Source organism: Trichosurus vulpecula, chromosome 3 (assembly GCF_011100635.1).
Source record: "Trichosurus vulpecula isolate mTriVul1 chromosome 3, mTriVul1.pri, whole genome shotgun sequence".
NCBI classification, from domain to species: Eukaryota; Metazoa; Chordata; class Mammalia; order Diprotodontia; family Phalangeridae; genus Trichosurus; species Trichosurus vulpecula.
Genome location: NC_050575.1, coordinates 344,234,848 through 344,248,964, shown reverse-complemented (window position 1 = coordinate 344,248,964; position 14,117 = coordinate 344,234,848). Strand labels below are relative to the sequence as shown.

Sequence of the window (14,117 nt, the reverse complement as noted above, 5' to 3'; positions counted from 1 at the left end):
TTCCTCATTTGTAAAATGAGCTGGAGAAGGATATCGAACCACGCCACCCCCCCCCCACCCCCCATGGGGTCTCAGAGAGTCAGGCATGACTGAAACAACAATTTTTCCAGTGTGTCATTAAAATATTCTGGGATCCCTTATGCACTAGATCTCTCTCCTCTACTTTTAACTGTAAATAAAATGTCTGTAAATGCTGAATACTTAATAATTAAAACAAATTTGCTTTTTAAATTAACCTACAATATCTCCAGTTTCATTTTTTGGTGTTTTTGAGCATACTTTTTGATATAGTTCCTTTTTTTAGGAGCCAATGGGAAATTAATTTCCAGTTTTTACTGTGGCTTCATTAAAGTGAAAAATAAAATGGCTATAGAAGATTAAGAAAGGTTGTTTTTGTTTTTTTTTTTTGGACATAAATTCTGGCTCTAGTAAAGCAAGAAAATTTGAGATAACCAAACATTGAGACCAGGTGAATCACACATTCTTTGAGAAGGTGCTGGGGAAGACACAATGTTCAGTCCTTGGAGCGCAATATTTGAACAGAGAATTGTATTGGGAGTCAGGAGTTTTCATTAAAGGTCATAAAAGGTCTGACAATTTGACCTAGGGCAAATTGTTTTAATTGATTAATTATAATCAATTAGGTTCCATGATATATGGTATTTTTCAGTTAATGACGGATTTGTGTTTCTTGGCTAATGACATGTTGGGTTTCTTTTGTGTTTAATGTTCACAGGCTGGTCTTTTGGTTATAATGGCTCAGATGGGCTGTTACGTTCCTGCTGAAGTTTGTAGTTTCACCCCAGTTGACAGAGTGTTCACTAGATTAGGTGCTTCAGACAGAATAATGTCAGGTAAGTTAGTCTGTTCACTATTTTGTATTTTCACTATTTTGTATTTTTAGATTTTAGCCACTGAAAAACCATCTGAGGGAGTTTGTTAAATTGGTCTGTCTTGTTATATACGTATATCGTGTAAATAGGTTTTAAGGCTCTGGTGAAGGAAAGGAATTTAGAGGCAAGTAAATTGTTGTCCTACAAAAGGAATCTTAACCAACAGCTGGGACTATATGCAAGTGCAGTGAGCTGCCCGGGAAGGTGGCAGTACAAAATGACTGTTCTCTGAGGTCTTATCTCTCATGCAGTCTCATTGAAGGAATTTGGATATATGTCTTGAGCTTATGATTGTTTCAATTGGTCTTGATCCTATCGAATGACCATTGTCCACATTTTTGCATGTCAGGTGAAAGTACCTTTTTTGTTGAAATGAACGAGACTGCCAGCATACTTCAGCATGCAACAGAACACTCCTTGGTGCTCATGGATGAACTAGGTAAAAAACTAAGGTTTAGGTGGAGAGGGGAGACTAAGCCAAAGAGTAGCTTGTGATCCTTCTCAATTCTTGTAGGTCGAGGCACCGCAACTTTCGATGGCACAGCTATAGCAAATGCAGTTGTTAAAGAACTGGCCGAGACCATAAAGTGTCGTACTTTATTCTCTACACACTACCATTCGTTAGTAGAGGATTACTCCCAAAATGTTGCTGTGTGCCTAGGACACATGGTATGTAACTGCTGCTTAAAATTTGGGAAACAACTTGGTACCTCCAAAAAATACCGATCATCAAGTCATGATAAATATTATCCTTTTAGGCATGCATGGTTGAAAATGAATGTGAAGACCCAAGCCAGGAAACCATTACCTTCCTCTATAAATTTACTAAAGGTGCTTGTCCTAAAAGCTATGGATTCAATGCAGCAAGGCTCGCCTGTCTTCCTGAAGAGATTATTCAGAAAGGCCATAGGAAAGCAAAAGAATTTGAGAAGATGACCCAATCATTGAGACTATTTCGGTGGGTTAATCATACAAATATTCTTTGGGTGCATATAAGAACTCAGACAGACATAATGGGGAAAAAAGTAGGGATTGCAAGAGGAAAATGAAAAGAACTTTTTGTTTTGTCCCTTTATTTTTAGGGAAGTTTGCCTGGCTCTTGAAAATTCAGCTGCAGATGTCCAGGCTGTTCGCAAGTTGTTGACTTTGATCAAGGAAATGTAAGCTTCAGCGATTTCTGACAAAGGTGGTAAAATTCAGACACATTATGATCTAATAAACTTTATTTTTTAAAAATGACCATTTTTCCATTTTCTTTCCTAGGAAATTAAACCCTTTTAATTCTTACCTACCCTCTACATAATGGTTATTGAATACTTCACAATATATTAAGTCTAGATGTTATGGTACATGCATATACTTTCAGGCTGTTTGATTACCCACTGTCACCAATACACATAAATGGGGGGGAAAGCTATGAAACTGTATAGGGCTGTATATATACTTGTCTCAGCTTCATTAGAGCAGGAAATTGTTTTAATTTCCAGCAGTTATATCTAGACTGTTCAAAAAAAAACTATGAACAGATTAAAATACAGGACTGTTTTGAGGAGACTTTCTAAAGTGTACTTTAAAACATAGTAGCTTTACCTTTCACAAAATTAGTTACAAGAATACTTTGTTTTACAGTGCATCCCTTCCTAGGAAGTCTCATTAAAACACTCACTTTTTGTAGGGGTGATTTGATTGCTGCTGGGACAGGGAAGGGAAGGAAATAATAATCTAACTTTCTTAAAGGATACCAGAAACATTGCTGGATATAATTTAAGATTAGTGTTTTCTCTTTCATAGAAAGAACGTACATACTGGGACATGAGTACAGTTACAGCAAGTCTAGGTGTGCTAACAGAATGGGACACATTCAAGTACAATTTTGCTTGAAATTAAAAACAAACTACATGAGATTAAAGCATTAAAATCATATCTCAATCTGAATACATGTTAAAAAAATCAAAAATGCAGAAGTGCTAGCTCACATTTTTTTTTTTTTTACCATATTACAAAAGCAATTGGTACCCATGTCCATAAAAGCAGCAACAATGCTGCCTGTCTACTGAATAGTACTACTGCAAAGTGGACTGCGTTCAATGCTAGTTGTAAAAACACCAGCTTTACAGAAGTTGGTATCTGTACAAAATTGCAGCTTATTTTCTTCACTTCTGTCCCTTCAAAAAGTCTTTACACAGTAATGCTAAAACACCCAGTTCTGTGATCCTGAGTCAATATATTGCCACTTTCTTTTTGGTAGGTTGAGCTTCATAGTGTCAACACCTTACACATCCATTTTACAGTCTGTTCCTGCAGAAATGGGCAAGTATCTTCCTCCAAAAGTCTTTAATAGTTTTAAGTTAGTTAGGATGGCAGAACTCTCCTTGGAGAAGGAATTCAATTGTGCTGCAACGTATTAGATTCTATAGGTGGAGCAGAGTCATATAGTGTGTCTGTGTCATGTGTAGGCTCGCCGGCTAATGTACAGGGGTTAGACAGTGTTCCAGCACCACAGTCACAGAAAAACCTAGAAAATGACAAAAGCATTAGTATGTGAAGGAAAAGGTCCTAATCATATAATACCATAACAATAGGCTTACATACCTATCATGTCTAATAAATTCTACATCATGTCCCTGATGGCACTTCTTAATGCAGTTCACACATATGGCATTACGATCTGTGGTGTTACAAGTATGGCATCTGAAAATCATTAAGTACAAATTAGTCATGGAGTTAGGGAAATTAGATTCACCTTGGCTTTCTAAAAGCTCCCCTCTTTATTCCAGGGTAAGGTGTGGCACTCTTGCCTGTTTCTTCCCTAAATTGATTTTGCTCTCTTATCCCTAGCACACAAGGAATCAATTCTTGCCCACTACAGTCACCATGAGGGAATGGTGATATGAACTAGATTGGGGGCCTGAACTGATTAAGCCAGACCAGACCTGTTTGATGACTTGCAGTTGAAATGAGCAAGAACAATTTTCTAGTCCAGTTGAAGAGATGACCCCACCAAAGGTTTGGAGTGAGAGGGACCCAGTCTAGGCAATAAAAATTACTTTGCTTCCTGAACCCACAAATAATTTAGCAATACCTGTAGAAGTCATGCATGGGATAGCTGGTATAGCTCGATATTTTGTATAAGCATTGCCCTCTACTAACAGCCTTTTCTATGGCATCTTGGTTGTTCATTATTTTGTTATCTGCAATAAAAGAAAAAATATTAAAAATTTTGGTTAGTTTGTTCCACCGTGTTGCTTTTTGGTGGCCTGTAAGGAAACCTGCTTTCTCCTAAGCTATTTCAGCAAAATGCCACTTAAAAACTATAAAGCCTTTTCTGCTGTTTACCTACTACTTCCCTACTACTGCTGTTTCACTCTTGAAATTATTTCATTTACTATATATATAGTCTTGGATTTGAATGCTGGTGATAGATGGTTGTCTGAGAATCAGTCTAGTTAACCTTTGAAATGCTCATTAGTTAAAGGGTGCTGAAATTTTTTGGCTACAACACCACTAGACCATTTACTATGCTGTGTAGAGATTGTAATCTGTGTTGAAGAGAATACTCATTGATACTCATAAGATCCCAACAAGTCGCTGAAGTAAGAATTAAAGGAGGATAAAAATTTTTTTAAGATGAAACTACCTTAGCTCCTTAAAGTGAATACAAGAAAATGACTTCATATTATCAGACAACATTTTGTGATTATCTGCAAAATAGAGACTCCAACATACCTTTCATCGTTACATTAACACCAGATGCTAGAAATAAGCCTCCAAACCGGTTGTTAAAAATTTGGTTGCCTTCTAGTGTTGCAGTTGCATGATTTGTAATTTCAATACCTGAAGAAGTTAAAGTACTTGTTTTATGACAGTCTGAATGACCTTAATTATAGTGCTTTTATGTTAAATATCACAAGGCAAAGAAATTCAATGGCTAAAATATCTGTTGAGTATAGTTAGAATAAAACGTACCCACTTTTACAGTGTGTCATCTTTGGTGATAGGCTACACAATAAGGGATAACAGTAAAATTACTCTGCATTCACTGTGCAAATCAAGGTGAGGAGGGAGAAGTGGTTCAAAGGATAATACTGTAAGCATTTAAAAATTTTAAATTTTCTGCTTAACAAAGCATTAGTTTATGTGGTATATACAACATCTAAATTAAAGGTCAAGCCGTAAAGGTTAAAAATGAACTATATATGGCCTCATGGTTTTTGAATACAAACCTGCAGCAAATCCATCAAATATTCTGTTTTTCCTTAAGACTGGATGACTATTAGTGCTGATGAGTACACCAGCTTGAGCATTTCTGAAAATATCATTCTCTTCAAGGAGACCTATAATAAAATGCCCAGATATTTGTTATGAGAATGACATTTGTTAATGATACATAATCAAGAGGCATAAAAACTAGGGAGATCTAGGATGAGAAAGAGATGGACAATCTCAAGTGAGAAACTTGTTCTCAAGATAACCAAAGAATATCCAGGATGTACAGGAATTGTGCTAAGCATTACAAGAGGCAAGATAACGTAGAGAAGGTGTGATTTTTGTCAATGGAAGTACTGACAGTGTCTTGAGATAAATGGTTGGGCTTGAAATTCTTTTAGGTTAGGATTCTTTTTTTTTTTTAATCTACACAGAAGAACATTTAGCACAGTCCTAGAGGAGCAAAGAACCTGAGCTCCTGTGAATTGTGAGACAGCACTAGAGCAGAGAGAAAACTGGCCTTGCTAGTTTGAAAGACAAGGTTAGCTTTAGTACAGAGTGTAACTTACTAAACTCTACCTCAGGTAACAAAACTGAAGATCTGCATTAATAAAGGCAGTTTCTACACTAGTAGTTCCTGTCACCAATGAAATACACAGATCTGAACAAAGGCAAAACCAAGTATGAGACTGGGGGGTTGTGGGTTGCAACTATATGACAAAAGAGCTGGTTAGCTTGCCTCATTATTACTGCCCAGTGGTCTCATTAGCACCATACTTCAAATACTTAATGGTGAATGGATGTGAAAGGAATACCTTGATGCAAAAAAAATTTCCATATATTTACAGACCAGTTAAATTCAAGATTTCTGTAATTTATTAAAATTCAGAAAATAGTCATGGAGTTTGGAGCTAAATTTTCATACTGTGAAAATTTTTTGCAAATTTTAGCAGAAAAGGTAGGCTACAGATAAAATGAAAGACATGGGTCAAATTTTCAGGAACAAAGACGTTGGATATCCTTAAAGATCTGCAATCAGTTCCACCGAAATGTTTTATGACACATTACAGATCCAATAGATTTATGATCCTATCACTCAACAATCATTTATTAAGCACCTGTAGACTAGACATTGGATACCCCCGCCCTCCAAGTGTTTGCCCTCCACCAATTAGGAGGAAACAGCACAGATAAAGAAGAGTAAACATACAAACTGGAGGGAGGATTATGTAGGAGATGATATTTAAGATGAGCTTTAAAGGAAATCAGGGATTCTATGAGGCAAAGGTCTACAAATGTGGCAGGTCCAGGAGATGGAATGCTGTGCACTAGCCATAGAAGGCAGAGCAGTTTGGTTAGAAAAATGCCAGGGGCATGATGGTGCAATGATGCATGCAGTATGCTTGGAGGTAGTATACTGGAGCTGAACTATGAAAAGCTAAACGGAGGAGTCTGTGTTTGACCTCAGAGGTGAGGAAGATCCTGGAGCTTCTTAAGCAGAGGGGCAATCTCTGATTAAGGAAGATCAAGTTGAGAGAATGGAAAAGGGAAAGACTAGGGATAGATCAATTAGTGAGCTATTGTCATAATCCAAGCAAGAGGTGGTAAGAGGTCTGATCTAGATACCCCTTCCACAAATACAGTTCATAACCAGACAATCTGTATAAATAACAAAAGGATAATTAACATTTTAAATGAAGAATACCTCGGCCTCCATTAAATATACAGATGCCTCCATCTCTTCCATCATGTATTTTATTTCTTCTTAGTGTAGGATTACTATCTGTTTTAATCCAAACCCCAGCCATTGCATTATCAAAAATTTCATTGTCTTCTATACAGCCTAGACCTGGAGAAATAAACATTGAAATATTATTACTGGGGCAGTGTTAAAAATATTAACCCTGAGAAAAGAAATAAGCAAATGAACCTACCAGAATTATAAACTAGAATTCCACCATTCTGGCCTCCCCAGATCTTGTTGCGCCTAATTTTAGGGTTGCTTCCAGTTCTATGGACAAAACAGAAAATATCATTTAATTGCAAAAAGTTTTTATTATTTTAGGAATAAAGTTACACTTTTTAGAGCTGAGATGGTAACAAAATTTTTTAGCTAATCATAGCCACATTTATTATACTTTACAACACACAAATAAACCAAACTATAAATAAACTCCCTATGTATACTTGGGTAATGAATTAATCTACTGGAGAGGTAAGAAAAGTTTTTAAAAATGGTCTGTCAGAATTGTGACTCTTCATTTTTCGCACACTGGAGAACCTCACCTTTATGCCAGTCTTTAAATATTACTAAAGCATAAAGAGGATAGGTCAGCAGCAACTAGTTTTTGTGCCACCTTTTGCACAGGTGGTATAAACTAGTGGGGACTCCAGATAAAAAGGGAGATGGAAAACAATTATATTCTGCCAAAACTTTTAGTTCTTAAAATTAAGGGAGAAGAGGATTAGGTATTATAGAATATAGAAGTTCTTTTACTTCTTCCACTGTCCCTAAAGCAAAACAAAAGAAAAAAAATTCAGTTTTTCACCTTATTTGAACTCCTGAGTACATATGATTATAGATGTCATTGTCCTCTAGCACTCCATGTCCATTGTCATAAAAGTAAACACCAACCTAATATTAAAAAGGAAAATTTTATGTGAAGGAAACAGAAAAATGCTTAAGCCAAAGTATTTCCCATCTAACATGCTGGAAAAAAAAAATCCCACCTGCTTGCCACTGTGTATTCTGTTTCTCCTCAACACTGGAGTACTTCCTGTTGTCACCCAAACTCCAGCCAGAGTATTACTGTAAACTTCATTTTCTTCTATCACACCTTGTCCTTTTTCATGCTAAATAAAAGTCATTATTTACATTAAAGCCCATCCATAGACGTTTAGGAGATTTAAAAAATACCAAGATGTTTATGTTGGCAGACAAAGACCACACCATTCCTCATTGCTTTTCTATCATCCACCAGAGTTCAAGATACCAATAATTGTACTGTTAATACTGTTTTGTGCTTCCAAACCTTGAATTATTATTTCAGGTGGGGGTGGGAGTGTAAATCTGGGTTGACTTGTCCAGGGTCACACAGCTAGGAAGTATCTGGGGCCGCATCTCAACTCAGGTCCTCCTGACTCATTTATTAGGAATTAATCTTGAATTTTACCTCAGCAGTGGAACTTCTCCTTTGACTTAAATCAATACTGTATTTTCACAAAATATCTCTACATTTTAAGATCTTAAGCTATGATAGATTTTTCAATTTTATCAAAGATTATTCACTTTCAGCAGTATAATTGAAATTAGCCGCATCTTAGATGCCTCAATTGATCATTCTTCTCAGATCTCCTCTATGTCTACTAGGTTATCAGCTCCTCATTCATTTTTTACTATCTTAAAGTTTCTCATGTGTTGGTTGAATTAATAGAGGCTTTTAGTCCAGAGTTAAACAGGTGCCAAAGAAACAATGATAAAAGTCAAACGTTTTTTGACTAGTAACAAGCTGCTCAATTATATTTGAACATCACAACTGGGTTTAGTGCTTCCCTTCTGGGGGAAAAAAACCAAAGGTAAAGCAGGTAAAAGGCAATTGTGACACACAAAAAGTTATCCGGCTTATCTTGGAGACTTGAACAGAAATAACCAGCTGCTCCATAACAAGGTGCTTAAGGATTTATCTTCTATTAGATAAAAACCTATTAAGTACAGAATAAATTTCTTTAGAACACTTTATTCTCTCAATTCAAAAGGAGAAAGTGTTTTAATTTATTTTTTAAAAATCTGTTAAAGTATCTTCTACAAAGACTAAGCTGAACTGGGCAATCCTCGCCCCTCAAGGAACCTATAATCAAATGTTAAAAGAAGAGTTCCCTCATCTCATATTTAGTTTGTAGAATTATGTCCAGTAACTCACCACATAAATCCCACCATGCTGACCGTCATGGATTTTGTTATGTCGAACAATGGGACAGCTATTTGTTCTGATCTGAATTCCTGCTAATGCATTACCTGTTGGAAAATGGTATGATGTTAAAAAATCTGGGAGTCAGTATAAAGGAACTATAAAATAATCTTCCTGTGGTACTTAGGATTGATTAGATTCTTAGAGAAGAAGTTCAAGAGGAAAATCCCCAAAACAATGAGGGCTAAAATATGAGAGCTATGCGAAATAAAGCCCATGGAACTGGGACTGTACTGTAGAAAGGAAATCTGAGGGATAAAAGTTTAGCACAGGGCATGATAAAAAGTTCTCTCCATGTAAAAAATTACTCAAATTATAAAATAAAGCACTCAAATTACACATTGGAAATAAGAATTTCCTCATAGAAACACTAGAATGGAGTGCCGAAGAAAGTCTTGGAATTGTTTTTGGCAGAATCTTTAAAAAACACACAGATCTGAAATTCCTTCTGCCCTGTTGTGATTTTATGAAACAAAAAACTATCAGCTTACCATAAATATCATTTCCTTCAATAAGGCCTCTTCCATCACCAAAGATGTAAACTCCTCCTTGATTTCCATTAAATATTGAATTCCCCCTGTAATTAAAATAAATGCATTTGCATGTATGCACATATATATGTATATGTGTGTATTTGCTAATCCTTTTTCATAATCAAATGATAACGGGAAAGTCCTTTTCTATTTATCTTTACAGGTGTAGAATTTTTTTGAAGACTAACAATTTGTTAGACTAATAATACCAGCAATGTTAGACTAATTTTTTATAAGACAAAGTGGAAAGTCTGCTTAGACAAATCATATTTTAAAAATAAACCATGCTTTTTGATCAGGTAAGAATTTTGTTGTACACATGCAGCCAGAAAGATTTGTGCTACTATTTCCTTTCTGTGGCCAAAGAGGGCAGCACAAAGCATGAAGTATACAGTAACAGATGTGCAAAATTTGACTAGAGGCCAGCTTCACCACTGTCTCAGGGATCTTTGAGAGCTGATATACTGAACTGGGAACTGAAAATTATAAGCTAGTGAAAAATTCCCTAAAAGAAAGTTGCTTTTTGGAAACATTATGGCTTAGAACATTTACACAAGTATCACATGTTTAGAAACATTATGACTTAAACCATTTATATAAGTAACATATGTACATATACATATATATAAAGAGAGAGTTTATAAATACGGTTAGTATTATGCATACAAGGTTTCAGTACTAGCATTTCTGTCACATTACATTTGTAAATTATGTAAACTATAACAGCCAACATATCTCTTGACTTTCCATAACAATCCCACAATGAATGGTTTTCCTAAAGTCATTTCCACCCATTAATATAGATTATAGATGTTAATATAGATACCTTATTGTTGGGTCACTATTTGAGGTAATCCATACACCTGCAAAATTATTTGCATAGATTTTATTCTCTATGAATTGTCCTCTTCCTTTTTCGTGGACATAAATGCCTCCAGTTTGACCATGGTGGATTTCACATCGAACTACTGTAGGGTTAGCATAGGCTTTCACCTCAAAGCCTGCTATCCTGTTCCTGTGTATATTACAGCTTTCAAAGTAACCCTGAAAACAGAGAAATTAATTACTTATGTAAAAGCTATTTTCTAAAACAAATGGAGCTATTTAAATATAAGTTCTCTTTTGCAAAGTCAAAACTCCTAATCATGTACATACAGTTACTAACATTATGGTCAAGTCCATTCACATACAAACAGTAGTTGGCAGTCTGGTGGCCTGGGAGCCCAAAGTTGATCCCTGCTATTACTTAGAATGATGGTGCCATGACTGCATGACCAATAGTAGTGTAGGGGGAACAGAAGGAACCATAGACTGTAAACTCCTTGAACGCAGGGGCCCAGCACCGCATAATGGACAGAAAGCAAACGCTTTGGTCTGGAACACCTAGGTTCCAATCCCATGTGTGATGCATCCTAACGTACAAAAAGTTATTCAGCTGATATTTACACAGGTCTTTCATTTTTACAGATAGCTGTTTTTGATCCTCACAGCAATCCTGTGAGCTAAGTGCTACTGTGGCCCAAAGTTTATAGATGAGGAAACTCTCAAGAGAAGTGAAATGATTGGCTTGTCAAAAAGACAGTAAATAGCTGAGGGAGGATCTGAATAAAACCAGGTCTGACTGCAAGTAGCACCTTTTCTTTTTCAATGCTGGACAAATAAAATCACTTAACCTCTCACTGCCTCAGGCAATTCTTTAAAAATATAAGTTGCATACCCATGTGTATCAGTGTTAGGAATTACTTCACCAGGAGTTACTTCTACCTATAAAATCAAAGATCACCCACCACTCTGCTAAAAATACAATTGCCCAGCACCTAGAAGAATGCTTTATACATAAAAGGCACTTGCTAATATTTGTTGGATGAGAGGGTAAATTCTTTTTTTAAAGTTTATTTTTACTGATACTTTTTATTTTTAATTACATCCCTCACACATATAAGATCAATAAAAAGTGGGGAGGGAAAGAGTTCAAGATGTCTCACATCCAGGGTCCCCTACCTCTGCAAAGAAGTTGAAGGATGCAAAAGTTGAAAATTACTAAAGTTTTAAAACTATCCCTTTCTTTTCATCATAGCTCCTGGTCTTACTTGCACTGAAAGAAGTATCACTGTTCAACTCCACATCCCAGAGCTCTTGGGAAAAAAATACCTAGAACAGGCTAAATCTGGTTAGCCTATGCAACAAAGGCAACTTTTAGTTTAGTTTATGTATCCAAAGATATAATCAGCATTTATTTATGTGTGCTTTTGACATTTTCTATAGGGAAAAAAAGAGGCCTACAATGGAGAATACACACAGGCTCAAACCTGCCCCATATGTATTTCTTTCTCATTGCTGTTATTAGTAACAATGAGAAAACCCCTCAAGAACAGGTTTCTAGGAGAGACCGCATAATGGCTCAGGAAAGGGAAAAAAAACCACTCAGTCAGAAGCAACATAGAAGCCTTCACGTGGAAGATATTCTTTACTGACTTCTTACTTAAGCTGTTCAATTCCAATAGCCATCCCATACATTGTACTGAGTTCAGCCTAGCACAATGCCTTGAAAACAGTAGGTTGAATTCATACTCCTGGACTAAGTCCCTTCTCCACAAACTGCCATCAGTGTCTTATCCTCATATTTCTCAGTACATGGGAGAAGGGACACCCTCAATCCCATGTTAGGGCTGTTTTTGCTACCCCAAATTGAAATGCTGTATATAATAATGTCTCTATGTAAAACTCTTAGTGCTAGTGAATCAAGTAAAAGGTGCTTTTTTTCTTCAATTCCTATCAGTTTCTTTCTTCTAATATACACATTAAAAAATTGGACTCATTGGTAAATAATCTTATGTACAATGGTAAGTTTAAGTACAAAAATCCAAGATTAGCATACTATGCTGCATTTTATGTATAGTGGAAAGCCCGTCCCAGAATCAGACACATCAGATTTTTAAGCCCTGTCTAGCTGTGCCATTCTGGGTGTGTCATTTAGCCTCTCAGTAACCAAAGGCAATTCTTTAAGATTATTCATTTCAGTGCAGGTGCTAATCTGCATTGGCAGTTTTCTCATCTGGAGTCAATAAAATCACAGGTACAATATAAAATTTCAGTCCAGTTTCAAAAATTTGGGAAAAAATATTAAAATGTAATATCAGCTTCAAACATATTAAAGCATTCAAGATGCTCTGTTTACTATAATTCAGAATTTAAAAATGTATGCTAAACATGATACAGTGTTTATTATAGTACATAAATGAAATAAAAATGCCAGATACACAGATATTGGCCACTTTCACATTCTAAATTCATGCTTTAATTTTTTTCCTAAAAATTTACAATTTAGAACTGCATTTAAAAAATAACTCTGATAAAGTTTTTATTTTGCTTTCCCTGTGCAACTGTTTATCATTAATATGCTAAACCAATTCGAGCCCACAACATGCCTCTCTATTGCCATTTGGATAATCCGCAATTTTAAATATTCAGAGATTGTGGTGTTCTATTACCTACAGCCATGTATTATCATCATTGAGAAGTGGATAGCTGGCTAAGCACATAGTATCTGTGAGTGGGATTTAGATTTCTGGACCATAGCTTAAAATATAAAAATGACACACTTCTGATCAGGAATGAAGTACACCTAACAACCTGCTAAGAACCTATTTTCTCAATGTCTTAACAAAAATCTGATTACAACAGTTTTAAACTACAAAGAATAGGGAAGGGAGAACACTGTGTATCTACAAGTAGATACAATGTAAAAAAAATAGTAATGGAGACGCCTAAAAATTCACGAGAAACAAAATTCAATAAACCACACAGTTAACAAAATCCATGACCTCAAATGTTTATATACAAATGCATAACGTTTAGGCAAGAAGCAAATTAAAATAGTAAGTCTTTACTCAAGGGGGCAAATTTTATCCCACACATTATCACTGAGACATGATGGAATAAAACCAGCAACTTAAATATGGGTCTGGATAGATGTAACTTATAGATGTGGGAGAGACTTGGAGGAAGGAAAGTGCTTAGCCTTATCTGTTAAGAAGATATGAAGACATCTAAGAATCAGAAGAGAGAGGCATGTTGGAGAACATCAGGTGAAAATCAGTGGTGGGAGAAATAATTTTGTCATCAGAGTATACTATAAATCACCTAGACAGAAAGGGAAGGGGAGGGGGTGTTAATTAGAAGAACAAGCATTTATTAATTGCCTGCTACTTGCTAGGCACATAAAAAGTAAAGTGCTTTACAAACATCTCATTTGAAAGGAAATAAATGTGAATTCTGGAAACAGATCACAACGCCTGGTATACAGTCATGATGGATGGCTTTCAATTGTCCAGATATCTGTTGGAGCTCTGTCCCTATCAAAAGAGCAGCTAATAATGCCTAGACTTGCTGTGGGATAAGGATAGAATGAACTGGATCTATGATTTAAAATTAGTATAGGTAACACCAGGATAACGAAAGCCTTCTGTCAATGTGGTTCAGCACGTTCTCTCAAATTTATAACCTTAGGAGTTGCC

General features: G+C 35.9%; 2 protein-coding genes across 3 annotated transcripts in view; one reads left to right on the top strand and one right to left on the bottom strand.

The window, feature by feature from the left end:
• The window catches only part of MSH6 (mutS homolog 6), a 33,664-nt gene extending 31,532 nt beyond the window's left edge, over nt 1-2,132 (top strand). The window contains exons 6-10 of the mRNA XM_036748563.1: nt 737-854; nt 1,243-1,332; nt 1,408-1,562; nt 1,652-1,851; nt 1,976-2,132. Of these exons, the coding sequence (XP_036604458.1) occupies nt 737-854; nt 1,243-1,332; nt 1,408-1,562; nt 1,652-1,851; nt 1,976-2,057 (645 nt within the window). The 3' untranslated portion in view covers nt 2,058-2,132. The remainder of the gene's footprint in view (nt 1-736; nt 855-1,242; nt 1,333-1,407; nt 1,563-1,651; nt 1,852-1,975) is intronic.
• The window catches only part of FBXO11 (F-box protein 11), a 111,552-nt gene continuing 99,536 nt past the window's right edge, over nt 2,102-14,117 (bottom strand). For both annotated transcript variants that reach the window (XM_036748561.1, XM_036748562.1), the window contains exons 12-23: nt 10,427-10,644; nt 9,559-9,644; nt 9,020-9,114; nt 7,830-7,952; nt 7,649-7,734; nt 7,034-7,110; nt 6,805-6,948; nt 5,117-5,227; nt 4,620-4,727; nt 3,976-4,084; nt 3,486-3,584; nt 2,102-3,408 (exon numbers count right to left, since the gene is read on the bottom strand). In XM_036748561.1, coding sequence (XP_036604456.1) covers nt 3,279-3,408; nt 3,486-3,584; nt 3,976-4,084; nt 4,620-4,727; nt 5,117-5,227; nt 6,805-6,948; nt 7,034-7,110; nt 7,649-7,734; nt 7,830-7,952; nt 9,020-9,114; nt 9,559-9,644; nt 10,427-10,644 — 1,386 coding nt within the window. In that variant the 3' untranslated portion in view covers nt 2,102-3,278. The remainder of the gene's footprint in view (nt 3,409-3,485; nt 3,585-3,975; nt 4,085-4,619; nt 4,728-5,116; nt 5,228-6,804; nt 6,949-7,033; nt 7,111-7,648; nt 7,735-7,829; nt 7,953-9,019; nt 9,115-9,558; nt 9,645-10,426; nt 10,645-14,117) is intronic.